The sequence below is a fragment of the Lemur catta genome, chromosome 12 (genome assembly GCF_020740605.2).
Source record: "Lemur catta isolate mLemCat1 chromosome 12, mLemCat1.pri, whole genome shotgun sequence".
NCBI classification, from domain to species: Eukaryota; Metazoa; Chordata; class Mammalia; order Primates; family Lemuridae; genus Lemur; species Lemur catta.
Genome location: NC_059139.1, coordinates 52,742,590 through 52,755,938, shown reverse-complemented (window position 1 = coordinate 52,755,938; position 13,349 = coordinate 52,742,590). Strand labels below are relative to the sequence as shown.

Genomic DNA, 13,349 nt, shown 5'->3' with positions numbered 1-13,349 from the left:
TTCATTTTTCCCAGTCTTTGATTTGTTTGCTAACCTCTTTTTTGATTCTCTACCTCTCATTTTTACAAACTGCCCTTCCTTAACCTTCTGTTGATGTTTTATTCCTATCACTTACTGTCAATGCTTACACAAACCCATTTCTTTCCTTTCCATCTATCTCTGTATCTCTATATACATTTTTATGATCCTACTACTAAATGCTTAAAAGCTGTATGTGTGGATTAGAAAGGTACTTTTCTCCATTTGAATTCTATTTCTTCTCCCCTTCCGTAGCTGTTCCTTATTTATTCATCCTTTCCTGATGTTGCCCTGTCCCACCCGCACCTGTACCCTTCTTCCTGTCACTCCCCATTTGACGCTCATCTCTTCTTTCTAACCCCATTTGCACCCTGATTTTACAGTCAAGGATCTCTACAAGATGAAGGATGGAGTTGTACTGGGGACCAGGTTGTGTGTGTTTCAGTAACTTTTGCGCATTTACTGAAATGGGATTAGAGATTTGGATCCAGAAATATTCTCGGGCAGCCTTTCAGCTCTGGCACAGTTTTGCACACCTTGGAGCATGGCTGGGGTCTATTCTGATGGGCAAGGACAGAGACGTCTTTCAAGGCCTTCTCTGGCCTTGTCCACTCTAGGGGTCAGGATGAATAGTCATCACCAGCCCAAACTGTTAAACCAGGCCGGGTGGGGATGCCTGGGGCCCTTTTCTCGGGCAGATCTGGAAAGATGTGCACTGCGCCACGGGGCTCCGTGCCCCTCCGAGGGGTATGGGGCCACTGCGGTCCTGGGAGTCACCGGGCTTCCTTGGGAAGTACGCTCACCTCTTAGAGAGGAGGCCGACCCGAGGAAGGGTGCTCCCCTGGGGCGCAGGGCGCGGGCCCAGGCGCCCAAGGCCGGAGATTCAGTTCCTCCCCAGGAGGGAAGGCGAGTCGTTCCCGGTCGCTCAGCCAGAAGGTCGAGGGGACAGCGCGGGGACTGCTCGCCAGCCGGCCCCCTGGGAGGAGGGCGGGGGCAACGCCCCAGGAGTAGGGCTGAGGACCGCTGAGATCAATCGTGGGTGCCGGCGCGGGGTCACAGACAGGAGAGGAGCGGGAGACGGGGCTGGTGGGGGACCCCGGGGCGGCTGGGGCCGTGGGTCTGTCTGTGTACTCGGCGGGCGCCCCGAAGTCTGGGGCTGCCGCGGCTCCAGTTCCGCCGGCTCCTGCCGGAGACTCCAGGCCGCACTTTCTCCTCCTCCCGGCGCCTTCTCTCCAGTGAGGAGCCGAGCGCGGGCGGCGCGGGGGGAGGGGTGGCGGCAGAGAGAACAGCCAGTTGTTTAAAATCCTTCTAGAGCAGTTTCTAATTCCCCCCTTGCGCCGGGGTTCGGAGGGGGAGGGGGAAAAGGAGAGCGGGAGGAGGGAGGAGGGCGGGGAGGGAAGGAGGGAGGGAGGGAACCGGGGAGGGAGGGAAGGAGGGAGGAGACTGCCGCTTAGGCTGTAGCCGCCACCGCGCGCCTCGGAAGGCCGGAGGGAGGGGGAGGCCTGTCAGTCTCGCGCGTTGCCTGGGCGAAGGGGGCGGAGCTTTGGCGTGGGGCGGCCAATAGTGGGGGTGGCTGCGTGGGTCGCCATGGGGACGGGGCTGTTCCCGGGGAGGCTGTGATGGGTTGACAGGTGCGTGACAGTGGGAGCTGCTCTCGGCACAAGCATGTACGGCAAAGGCAAGAGTAACAGCAGCGCCGTCCCGTCCGACAGCCAGGCCCGGGAGAAGTAAGTGTCTCCGCTTCTCACCCACCTCCGCCTTCACACGCGCGCACATTCACGCACGCACTCGCACACTCCCGGAGACACAGACACACAGACACTCTCTGCCCGGGGAGAGCCGGGGGTGGGCTGGCAGGGGGAGGGGTGCCCGAGGTGGGGGCGTGCGGCGCGGGGAGCGGCTGTTTCCCAGGAGGTGCTCGCGCGGCGCGGGCGGCCGTGGGGGGCTGTCGGAGGGAGGGAGCGAGCCTGTTGAGGGGCGGCGGTGGTGCTGGTGGTAAGGATGGAAACTTGTTTGGGTGGCTGAGGGAAATAACCCGCGGGTTCACCCCTTACAAAGTAACTTTGGAGCTGGGGTCCGGGGCTCCGGGGACTCGGAGAGCCGCCGAGGGTCGCGGGGCGGGGGCAGCTGCATGGAGAAAGGCGCGCGGTGGGAATGTGGGTGTTTGGCGGGTCGGCTGGGGTCGGGGCGGGCAGCCCAGGAGCGCGGCGGCGGGGCCCGGGCGCTGGGGCTCGGGGCCGGCAGCGCTGGGCGAGGTGAGGACGGCGGGGCCGGGCGCGCGGCGGGCGGAAGCCGGGCGCAGAGCGGCGGAGCGGGGCCCCGCGGGGCGCGGAGACGCGCGCGGGGCGCGGAGGGCGTGTGCGGGCGTGGGCCGGGTGGGCGTCGGGGCTTTCCCTGGGCAGCGGGGAGACTCGGCGTCCGCAGTCCCCCGCGCTTTGCGGAGCTGGGGCTGGGGCTGGGGCGGTGGCGGGTGGGCGCCAGGGGCGCCGCTGAAGTTTGGGAGTCGGGGAAGGACCGAGTTCCCGGGGAGCAAAAGTGTGCTGGCGAGGAGCGGGATCTGGTGGAGGAGGCTGATGTTTCTGCCTCTCCCAGCACACCCAACTCTGCAGCGGCGGCTGGAGAACTTTTGTGGAGACTTGCTGCCTCCTAAATGTCTGGGGGCCGCGGCGGGTAGGGCGGTCCCTGCGGGGCGGTGGTCGGGGGCCTCGCGGAGGGGAAGTTGAGCGAGTCGCGGCAGGCGCCGCGAGTAGGGCTATCTGCGGTGGGAAGGGGGCAGTGATCCGAAAAGGGATTTGTGGGCAGGGGAGAAGCGATGAGACGGGAAGGAGCTGCCTGGTTGGGGTTGTGCGGAGATACAGGTGTTAACTTCGGTGGGAGCCCCCTCCCGACCCGGGATGCCACCGTCACGGCACGCTGCGAAGCAGGGTTGTTTGCTACTATTCTTGTGTGCTTGTAGCGGTGATTTGGTTGTTACTAAAAATGAGAGCGAATGGTGACTGTGACCACTGTGAAAGAACCCCCTTTTTTTCCTGTGCAACAGATCAAACAGTGATTCCCAGTCACCACCTCAACTCTGAGGGTCAGGCTTGTCTTTGTCATTGAACGCACCCTGTCTTTCAAAGGGGTTCAGGCTGGGAAAAGTCTGAGAGCATCTCTCAAAGGCACTTTGGGTTACCTTGCGCACAGAAACAGCAGCGTAAATAAAAACCGAACGCGCGGACGACCGAGTTTTCCTCCTTGCTTTAGGCAGTTAGTCTCCCCCTGAAAGTTTCTTGTGCCCTAGGGATGGAAACATTTCCTAAGCTTTGTGTTGGCAGTAACACACACAATTCCCTTAGGATTTAGAGGTGGCAGGCCTTGATGTAGCAAAACAAAACAAAAAAATTAACCGAGAGATTCTGGGTTTGTTTTTTTTTTTTTCCGGAGATATTTTTTGGGGAGCTACATTCAGGATCTTGTTGCTGTGACAAGGAATATATAAAAGACGTAGTATTATACCCCTGTTAAGAAACAGTGGCTACTAGAATTGAAGTTTTGAAATGCAGTCTAATTTGTGTGCATTAATCATTTGGTACTAATATATCTGATAAAAAACATCTGAAGGAGGATGTTTTAATGATTACAGAATATTTGGATTTCACATTACTGGGGGTAAAGGAATTGAAATGTATTGAGGCATAATCTTATTTTGAAGGTGACTGAATTTAAGAATCAAAGTTTTTGGATTTTAGGTGGACTCTCAGGAATGGGTGAACTTTGGCTGAATTTAATTTGTATCCTGATGACTTTGTAAAAAAATTATTTTTAGTTTCTCAGATAATAACAAAGAAGTTGGAACTGGTATGGCTGTGGTCGTTTCTAGCTCTAATTTTGTAATTCCTGGTTATAGAAACAAATAATTGCCACTTTTGCTGTCAAATCTACGAAACTGAACACCAAGTAACAATCTACACTTGTGAGCAAAGTGATGAGGGCTCTGCTAGATGGTGCTATTTGATTTAAATATATTTCTTCCATTCATTACAGTTGGCAGCAGGAATTCTTGACTGACTTGCCTTATGAACTAAATATAGGTGAAGAGGCCCCTTCGGAGAATTGACAATGACTGTTCTGGGTTAATTGTTGTTGCAGCAATTTTTGGGTGAATGTTGTTTGAATCTAAGACAAACATTGAGATAGGTTCTATTTTATAGAATAAACTTAGTTTCATTTTGGTGGGAGAGTTGATCTGATTGTTCAGTTTTTCCCTTTATGTTTGCTTAGGAATTTAATGGCACTATTCTACAACAGTTCCTAACATCTGAACATAGGAATCTTGAAGTTGTCTTTAAAATAGAAGTCACCAGATTTTGTTTTTAATGTTTAAGGTGGCAGATTATCAAAGGTACCTGAGTGAAGAGGAATCCTCCTTTAGTAAGCAAGTTAGAACTGTTCTGATCTTAAAAATCATAGAAATTGGCTGGGTATGGTGGCTCAGGCCTGTAATCCCAGCACTTTGGGAGGATGAGGCGGGAGGATTGTTTGAAGCTAGAAGTTTGAGACCAGCCTGGACAATGAAGCAAGACCCTCGTCTCCACAGAAAATTTTAAAAAAATCATAGAAATAATTCGTTTTTCAGTAATAAATAATATGTGCTTTAATAACATTCTGAAAGATGAGTCATTATTATAAATGGCATGCACATGAAATAAGCACATTGGTTTTTATAATCTATAAAGATGTGTTTTCTAACATGAGTTCATAGTGGGTAGATGACAAGTGTTTACCTATATCTTTGTTTTCTCTTTCATTACGAAGTCACTATATGAAATATTTGAAATGAGTTTGTAGGTTTTACACAGTTTTTATAATTTCAGTGTATAGTTCTAAACATAAAAATGGCCAGAGTCAGGTTAATTACTTTGTTGTTATAAATAAAAAACAGATCAAGACTATTCAAAGGTTTGGATTAGGTTTAATTATAGAGGGAGTGATTGAAAACCCTTGAAGGGAGGTGGGATGTTTGTGTAGAAATTTTAATTCTTATCCTGTTAGGTCATTTCCCCCTTCAGCAGGCTTTCTTTATAACACTAATCACAATTGTAATTAAGTAACTATGTATTTGGTTGTTTAATGTCTAGCTTTTCCAAAAATGTAAGTTTCTTGAGGGTAGGGAATAATGCTTCACATTTCTTCTCTGGGGTATCTGTGACATTACGGTGCCTTCTAATATGGAAAGCACTGATCAATTCTTGTTAATGAAGATGTTAGACTCAAAGAAATTTTTTCAATCTGAAAAAAATTTTTTTCAACAACCTCCAAGATAAAGGACTTGTAACTTTGAGTTCCACATTCTCTAGCTTAGTTGTATTTCAGAAATACTCCAATACAACAATATAATAAAAGTAACTATTATTCATTTGCCATCCTATGTGCCAGTCACGGAGGTCAGTGCTTTATGTATATTTTCTCTAATTCTCCCAACAAATCTACAAGATAGGTGACTTTCCCCTCCTCCATTAAAGACATGAGAAAACTAAGACCTTTTATGGTTAAATAACTCACCCAGGGATATACTGCTAGAAAGTAGGAAAGCTGGATTTCTAACACAGATTCTCTAACTTTAGAACCTGTGGTTGAAGCTGAAAAATACATTTTTCAGTGTACCAGATTGTCTTCCTGATCTAGGGTAGGATGCTACAGATTTAGGGAACAGCATTACATAATCAGACATAACAGACTTTAAAGATTTGATCAGATACCCATTCTTAACCATTGGTGCACCCTGGTCCTGATACCCTCCATTTTGGCAGACTACAGATATGTGTGTGATAGGAAAGGGATGGACATTTTAGGAGTGAAAGTTGGAAGCCTTAAAATAATGAAGAATCCTTCTTTCTTCAGATTCTCCACCCCCCATGAATTTTGTTTGATTACTTAAGTTTTAAGATTAATCGTAATAGTTGTGAACATTTCCTGTATGAAATATTACTGAACTTTAAGCCACATAGTATTCCACACTACAACGGAAAGAGTAACTGGCACCTGCAAATAGATGAGTAGTGATATTAATTTTTTATTAAACTAATTTGATTATTTAATAGCGCACAAAGACAAATCTGCTAGAAAGCAAATTTCGATATAAAATAAACATAGTATACAGTGACATTTATTAGGTAAAGTAGCCAGAAACTACAGGAATCAAACTGTGTATCTAAAACTGGGGTTCTGAAAAGTAACTTTGGCTTTTAAATTTTTAATCTTTTAGTTGAATATACCAAGAAAGAAATACCATATGCTCATCTTTAAGTAGTGATAATCTAATGAACATTTAAATACCAGTTCATATAAAAGAGAGTTTATAGGGATTAATATGTGTCAGCATCACCTTATCTCCCTTTCTACCATTAAAGCACCCCCCCCCAAAGAAAAACCTTCCTTCCTTTTTGAAGGAAATAAGGCAAGTGAAGTAATACAGATCTCTTCAGAAACTTGTTTGACCAGCAGTTCATGAAATTCAAGATTTCTGAAACTAAGGAAGGATTATCTTTATGGAAATGAAATTTGCTATAAGATATTAAATTGCCTGTCTCCCTCCCAATCTCCAGGATGTTTCCTCCAAATTACTGAACAACTTGTGTCCAAAATAATCATTTTAGCTCTGAGAGTTTTTCTTTTGATTGCTCTCTTTCTGTCATTTTAGTAGAAGTATCAAAAACCCTATTTTTTAAAGGAACATATGTAAAGATGTATAAGATGGTTATAATTAAATTTTAGTTTTTTTATCCAGGGATTTATTGTGACTATGAGAAGTAATATTGTAATTTTTTTTTCTGAGCTGTGAAAGAAAAAAGTGAAAGGTTTATTCTCACACTTTAAAAGCCAGTTTGCCACATAAAACCCATTCAGGATGAAAAAAATCATTAAATTTTAGTTGTTCTGCAGTAGTAGAACAAATGTATCTTATATCTTCAATCACTACCAGAAAATAGAATTATTTTGATTTAAAAATTAGAACATACTCTTTGGGGCATGAGCTGGAATACCCAGGTTGTAGTTTATTAACACTTTACCTCAATAGTTTGGACTTAGAAGTAAAATTTGGGAAAAAAACCAATTAGAATTTAGAATCTTCATTCTTCCATAGAGACAACAACCATTACACTAATATTGGGACATAGGATTAGGAAACAAGTTTTGGGGTAAAAGGATATGGAACTCTTGCTGGTAATATATAATTTAAAAATATGAATTCAAGATAATTATAACTTTACTTTAGAATAAATGGGAATATTCTCTACTATTCTGTATATATTATTGCTTTGACATTAGTATAAGAATGACAGATTAAATATTTGTATGTTAGTGACATATTGTTTGGTAATATGTGAAACTATAGGAATCAAACTGTAAACATGCTAAAATATTAATTTTATTAATAACTTACAGTTTCCAAAAGAATAGACTTAAAATAGCATTGGAGCAATAGAATAAGATGCATTTGTTAATATCTGAAGAATGGATAGAATACAAATTTAGTGTAATATTCAGATTTTAAGCTTTGTCAAGTTTAAAAGATATAAACTTTTTGTTTATATTATATTTTACATAAGTAACATCTATTCATGTAAGGTTTTGTTAACATATGTGTATAACCTCACATAACTGGGCCTATGAGAGTTACTTGACTATTGAACTAAAATCCCACGAACACTACAAAAGGTGACCTGCAGGGTGGTCCACCAAGATTAATGTCCTTCCTATTTTCCATAATGTTAGAGAAATAGGAGAGGCTGTTCTTACTTTCCCCAAACTGTATATCTTGTTTATTATGTGAGGACATTGAAAAACAGGTGGAAATTGAACCATCCAGGGAAAAAAAGAATTTTTACAGGTAACTTTTAAATTTATGGTTGGCCATAATGGGTAAATAGTAATTTTTGTCAGAGTATGTTAATAGTTAAAGTTTTTTGAAAAGTAGAGCTATTAATTTTTTTAATAATTATATGACCAAATAATTTATAGGACTCAGATAAGCCTGAGCAATCCCAGTTCAATGCAGGAATTAATACCATTTTTTTGTTCATCTTTTAAAAGACAAATTTCAGTTGGTATCACTGTAGTAATGGCAAAACTACTCTCATATTTTAAGAATTTTGATGACACAGAGTTTGAAAAAAAATAATTTTAATTATTATATTTCATATAGGACCTTAAACAGCTTTCAGACAATGAGCCATCATAACATTTTAATCACAATTCAGCCAGAGTAAGCTTGAACCAACAAGTTGGCAATCCCTTGCTTTTGATCTTGTGTATTAATTTTGCTTCATAGGTATAATGTCAAACAAGTAATTCAGCACAGAAAAAATTGTAGAGACTGAAGTATAGCACTTTGATTTTTTTTCTATTTTTAAAGGTTTTTTTTTTATAATTGTAGGTATCAAAGAATATAATTTTAATTACTAATTTAGCTTTAATTTTTAATTAGTTTCTAATCTAAATCATATTAAAATACTGATAAAATATTTGCGAAGGCAGAAGTAGTAGATGAAAATTTATATGTGTCTCTGTCCATGTAAGTTAAGAGGGAAATTGTTGGCAAAAAAAGGGCTCTTGCCTGAAATTAATTTTATTCTTTTTCTTTAGTGATCTGATATTTGCCTGATACTCCTTTTATTTACCTACTCCAAACTTGAGAAAAAACCCAAAATCTACTTTACTGATGGAAGAAATCTGAGTAAATGAATTATTCTATTAAAATGATCTTAATTAAACAGGATTAAAGTGAATGTTTTCTGTAAAATAACAATATCCTAAATATTATGTAAAGAGCTTGTGGAGTTTTGTCATGGAAAATTGTTGCTTAATAGTAACAATAACAGCAATGCTATCACTTGAGTATTTTGCTTATTTTTGGCACATTACTTCCATTATCTCCTTTAATCCCCTCAAGAATCCTGTAGGCTGTAGGTACTATTTTCTCTTAATGTTACAGAAGAAACAAAGGCTTAATAGTTTATCATCTTTTTGGCTGGGCATGGTGGCTCACACCTGTAATCCCAGAACTTTGGAAGGCGAGGTGGGAGGCTCCCTTGAGGCCAGGAGTTTAAGACCAGACTGGGCAACATAATGAGACCACATCTCTGCAAAGAATTAAAAAATTAGCCAGGCTTGGTGGCATGTGCCTGTAGTCCCCGCTATTCCAGAGGCTGAGGTGGGAGGATCACTGGAGCCCAGGAGTTTGTGGCTATAGTGAGCTATGATTGTTCTACTGCACTGCAGCCTGGGCAACAGAGCAAGACCCTGACTCTTAATAAAATAAAAAAAAAATGAGTTTATCAATGCTTTTGGCTGTAGGTATCAAAACAGGAGATAGAAAATAGTATAACTAATCAGTTTTAAAAATAAATCTCATGTAACAGAATATCTGAAAGTGGTAGTTCCAGAGTTGATACAGTTATTCAAGAACATCAGGGTTCAGGATTAGCTTCTCTGCCATCCTAATGGTCTTCCTCTCATGAATGTAACATGGCTGCCTCAGGTTCTCTGCATCATTTCCTTACACACTCAAGTGTAAAGGCAGGAGGAAGGGCAAAGTTTTTCTTTTTTCATGTCTCATCAGAGAGGAAAACCTTTTCTTGAAGTCAATTAGGAGATATCTTCTTATGCCTTATTAGAGAGAACTATAAAATTCCTTCCCCTAAACCAATTACTGACAAAAGTAATGGGATTACCATAATTGGCTTAAATCAGTCATTGTTCATGCCCTGGGCTGGAAACATTGCTCCCCTGTACCTCAACTACCTAACCAAAAGTGGTAGTCTTTAGTAAGGAAGATGTATCTTAAGGATATGAGGAGAATAAAATGGGTCTCTGCTTTCATTTAACTTTCAAACTTGAAGGAGAAGTATATAGTAATAAGTAAATAAACAAATGTACTTTGCAACTTCAGATAGTCATATATGCTATCAATATAAAAGTAATAAAATAGGGTGATGTAATGTAGAGAGTGACTGGGAGGCTATATTAGATTGGGTAGTCCGGGGGAGGTTCTTGGAGAAGCTTAATGGCAAGATTTGGGGTTAGAGCATTTCAGGCTGGTCTGAACTACCATTAAGGAAACTTAGCATCAGCATAATTGCTCAAGGATATGTGAAATATGAGGGAAAGTTGGGATGAAGAAGCTATGCTTTCTGGTTTTATTTTTTACTTAGGAATTGGGTGGTGGGTCCCATTTATTTGGTATTTCTAGATAATAGGGTGGATTGCCTCTTATCTCCCAAACCCCTGGGGTACAGTTGTTCCCAAGGAGGACAGTGGGGCTTTCATAATGATGTTGATGACAGAAATAGCTGGGATTTATTGAACACTTAAAGCCTATTGGGTTAACAAAGGATGGTACAGCTGGCATAATTATTCCTCCTAAACCTTCCAGATTGGATTAGATGCTCTCATAGCAGCCTCTATTTTTCCTTTTTCACATCTATCATATATAATTACTGAATTATCTGTGTGATGTTTTGTTTAATGTCTCATTTCCCAGTTAGATTGGAAGCTCCATAAAGACAAGGACCATGGCGTCTTCTTCACCATTATATTCCCACTGCTTAGCGCAGTACTTGGAATTGTGATTATGTATTTGTGGAATAAATGAATGAAGGATGTAACCAATTTCACAATAGTAGATGACCGTATCTCATTTTTCTCCCCAATATTCCTAGTATTTGGTATCAGAATTAATATGTAATTTCTAAAGAGTATTTTTCTAGAATATAGGCATTTAGTAGTCTTTCTGTGAATTTCAGGACTATGGGGGAGAGTACCTGCTTATATTATGATGAAATATGTGTATATTTTTAATATGAATTTTTGGTAGACTATTTCCTTTTCTTTGTGTGTTAAATTTAATACTATAAACGAAACTGTACTTTATAGGTTTTTTTTTTGGAGACAGGGTCTCGCTCTGTCACCTGGCTAGAGTGCAGTGGCCTCATCATAGCTGACTGCAACCTCAAACTCCTGGGCTCAAGAGATCCTCTTGCCTCAGCCTCCGGAGTAGCTGGGACTACAGGCATGTGTCACCATGCCTAGCTAATTTTTAAATGTTTTGTAGAAATGGGGCCTCACTGTGTTGCTCAGGCTGACCTCAGACTCTGGCCTCAATCTATCCTCCCTGCTTGTCTTCCCAAAGTGCTAGGATTACAGGTGTGATCCACTATGCCTGCCCTCAAGGTATTTTAATATACAATATTTTACTTAAATCTCACAGTAATTTGTGAGGTAGGTGGTATCTCCATTGACTATTGAGATTTATAAATGGAAATTGACTTACCTGCCTGGGTAATAACAGATAATATGTGACAAAGCTGAGCCATATTTAGAATTTTTTGGTTCCAAGGTCAGTATTTCTTTCATCATACTATAGTTGTCTCTTTTATGATGAGAGATTCATATATATTTAAGAAGGCTTAAGTATGAATTTGATTCAACAAAGAATTGTAGATTAGATGATTGTTCAAATTTATGTCAGTTCTTTGATTAAATGAAGAATATTGTTACGGTGTGTTAAACACAATCTATAAAATTATTTAACTTCAAAACTCCATCATGAGTAAAAGCTGATTTTTGTTTGAAATCATTATGCTTTTGTTATGTAAGTGGATATATATGGGATTTTGGGTGGTTTTGGGTTTCTAATTTGTGAAGGCTTAGACTAATTTTTATCAATGAACTCTTCTCTATTCCTTTGCCAGTTAGCTTCAATTTGGAGAAATGGATAAGAGTAGGAGAGAGAAGTTTTTTTCCTTTATGACTCTCCCTGATAAGGGACGAAAAGTCTTTTGATATGAATTATTGCTAGAATAAGCTTTTCTTTTTCATTGTGGTAAAACATATAATAACAAAATATACAGTCTTAACTATTTTAGGCATAGAGTTCATTAGCATTATTGTGCAGCCATCACCACTCTCCATCTCTAGAACTTTTTCATCTTCCCAAACTGAAACTCTGTACCCATTAAACAATAACCTCCCCCTTCCACCAGGCCCTGGCAACCACCATTCTATTTTCTGTCTCTGAATTCGACTCTAGGTACTTCATATAAGTGGGATCATACAGTATTTGCCTTTTTGTATCTAGCTTCTGTTGCTTCTTTTCTTGCTTAATTCCTATAGCAACTTCTTAAAGTGAGTATAATCCCATATATGGGGAAACTGAATCTCAGAGAAGTTAGGTATCTTGTCCAAGTGTCCAAGGCCACACAGTAAATTGTCTAACCTGGATTCAAATTCAGGTTTCTGACTCTTCTGCCCATTTTAACCATTTTGACTCATTGTATTTCATTGCTTAGCATGGGGAAAAACTTGCAATGGAAGTTGTGGGAGGTGGGAGGGGAATGCTTGGATTGTTCTCTTCATACCTATCCAGCACTTTTGGATATGTGTGAAGAGGTAATAAGATAAGAGAGATTAAGGAAGTAATCTGAAACATTTTACTGCTGCTAAAAAGGTGGATAGAATTATAGGTACCAAAAGTGCTCCACAAGCATTTAGGTGTCCATGCTTATCAGAGAGGAAGGTGCCAGTTAGGAGCTCAGGTTATAATTTCAGATAGAGCTGTTTCTTCATTGTTCTTTCTGTAATTAGAGGCAAAATAATCTGGCATAAATTACTTGGTAAACTTTGGATTCAGAAATAAATAAAAGGACAATATGTACTATCTAGAAAAAACTTTCTTCTGTAATTATGAGTTTCCTCTACTTTTCTCTTCCAACCAGCATGTGGTCTGTTGGTTTTTTTGTTTGTTTTTGGACTAGGGCACCTGGAAAGTTCCATGTAGTCTAGGAACAGTAGTATAATCATATTGAGTGTATTACCTAATCATTTCTGTAATACTGACTATTAGAAAAAATAGAAACAATTCATTTATTTTTTTCACAGCATCATGTGCTATTTGTCAATTATAATTGGATTAAAATTATGTGATGATTACACATTATCAGTGCATTGAAGCAATAGCTATTATTAGGAAGCTATTAAGGTGTTTCAATAAACATTTTTAAAATCCTGAATTAAACTTAGGGGCTGATTACTGTTATTCTTTCATTTAGAAAAATTGTGGTAGAAAAACTTGAGTGAGGTTTCTTACCATATTATTATTATTTCTTACCATATTACACATACATATAACACACATATTTGTATTCGTGTGTTTATATATCTTGGGAGTAGTTTTCAAGTAAGAGTTCCTCTTACTTGAAATGACTTACTAATTCATTTTGAATTCAGGTTGTACTGAGTCAATTATATAAGTGGGTGGGACTTACAAATTCAGGGCCAGAAAGAGTAGG

At 40.8% G+C, this 13,349-nt stretch overlaps 1 protein-coding gene across 2 annotated transcripts in view; it reads left to right on the top strand.

The window, feature by feature from the left end:
- Positions 1-1,471: 1,471 nt before the first annotated feature.
- The window catches only part of SSBP2 (single stranded DNA binding protein 2), a 269,811-nt gene continuing 257,933 nt past the window's right edge, over positions 1,472-13,349 (top strand). Inside the window, exon 1 of one of the 2 annotated variants that reach the window (XM_045566334.1) lies at positions 1,472-1,745. In XM_045566334.1, the coding sequence (XP_045422290.1) occupies positions 1,684-1,745 (62 nt within the window). In that variant the 5' untranslated portion in view covers positions 1,472-1,683. The remainder of the gene's footprint in view (positions 1,746-13,349) is intronic. The other variant, XM_045566335.1, reaches the window with a different exon arrangement.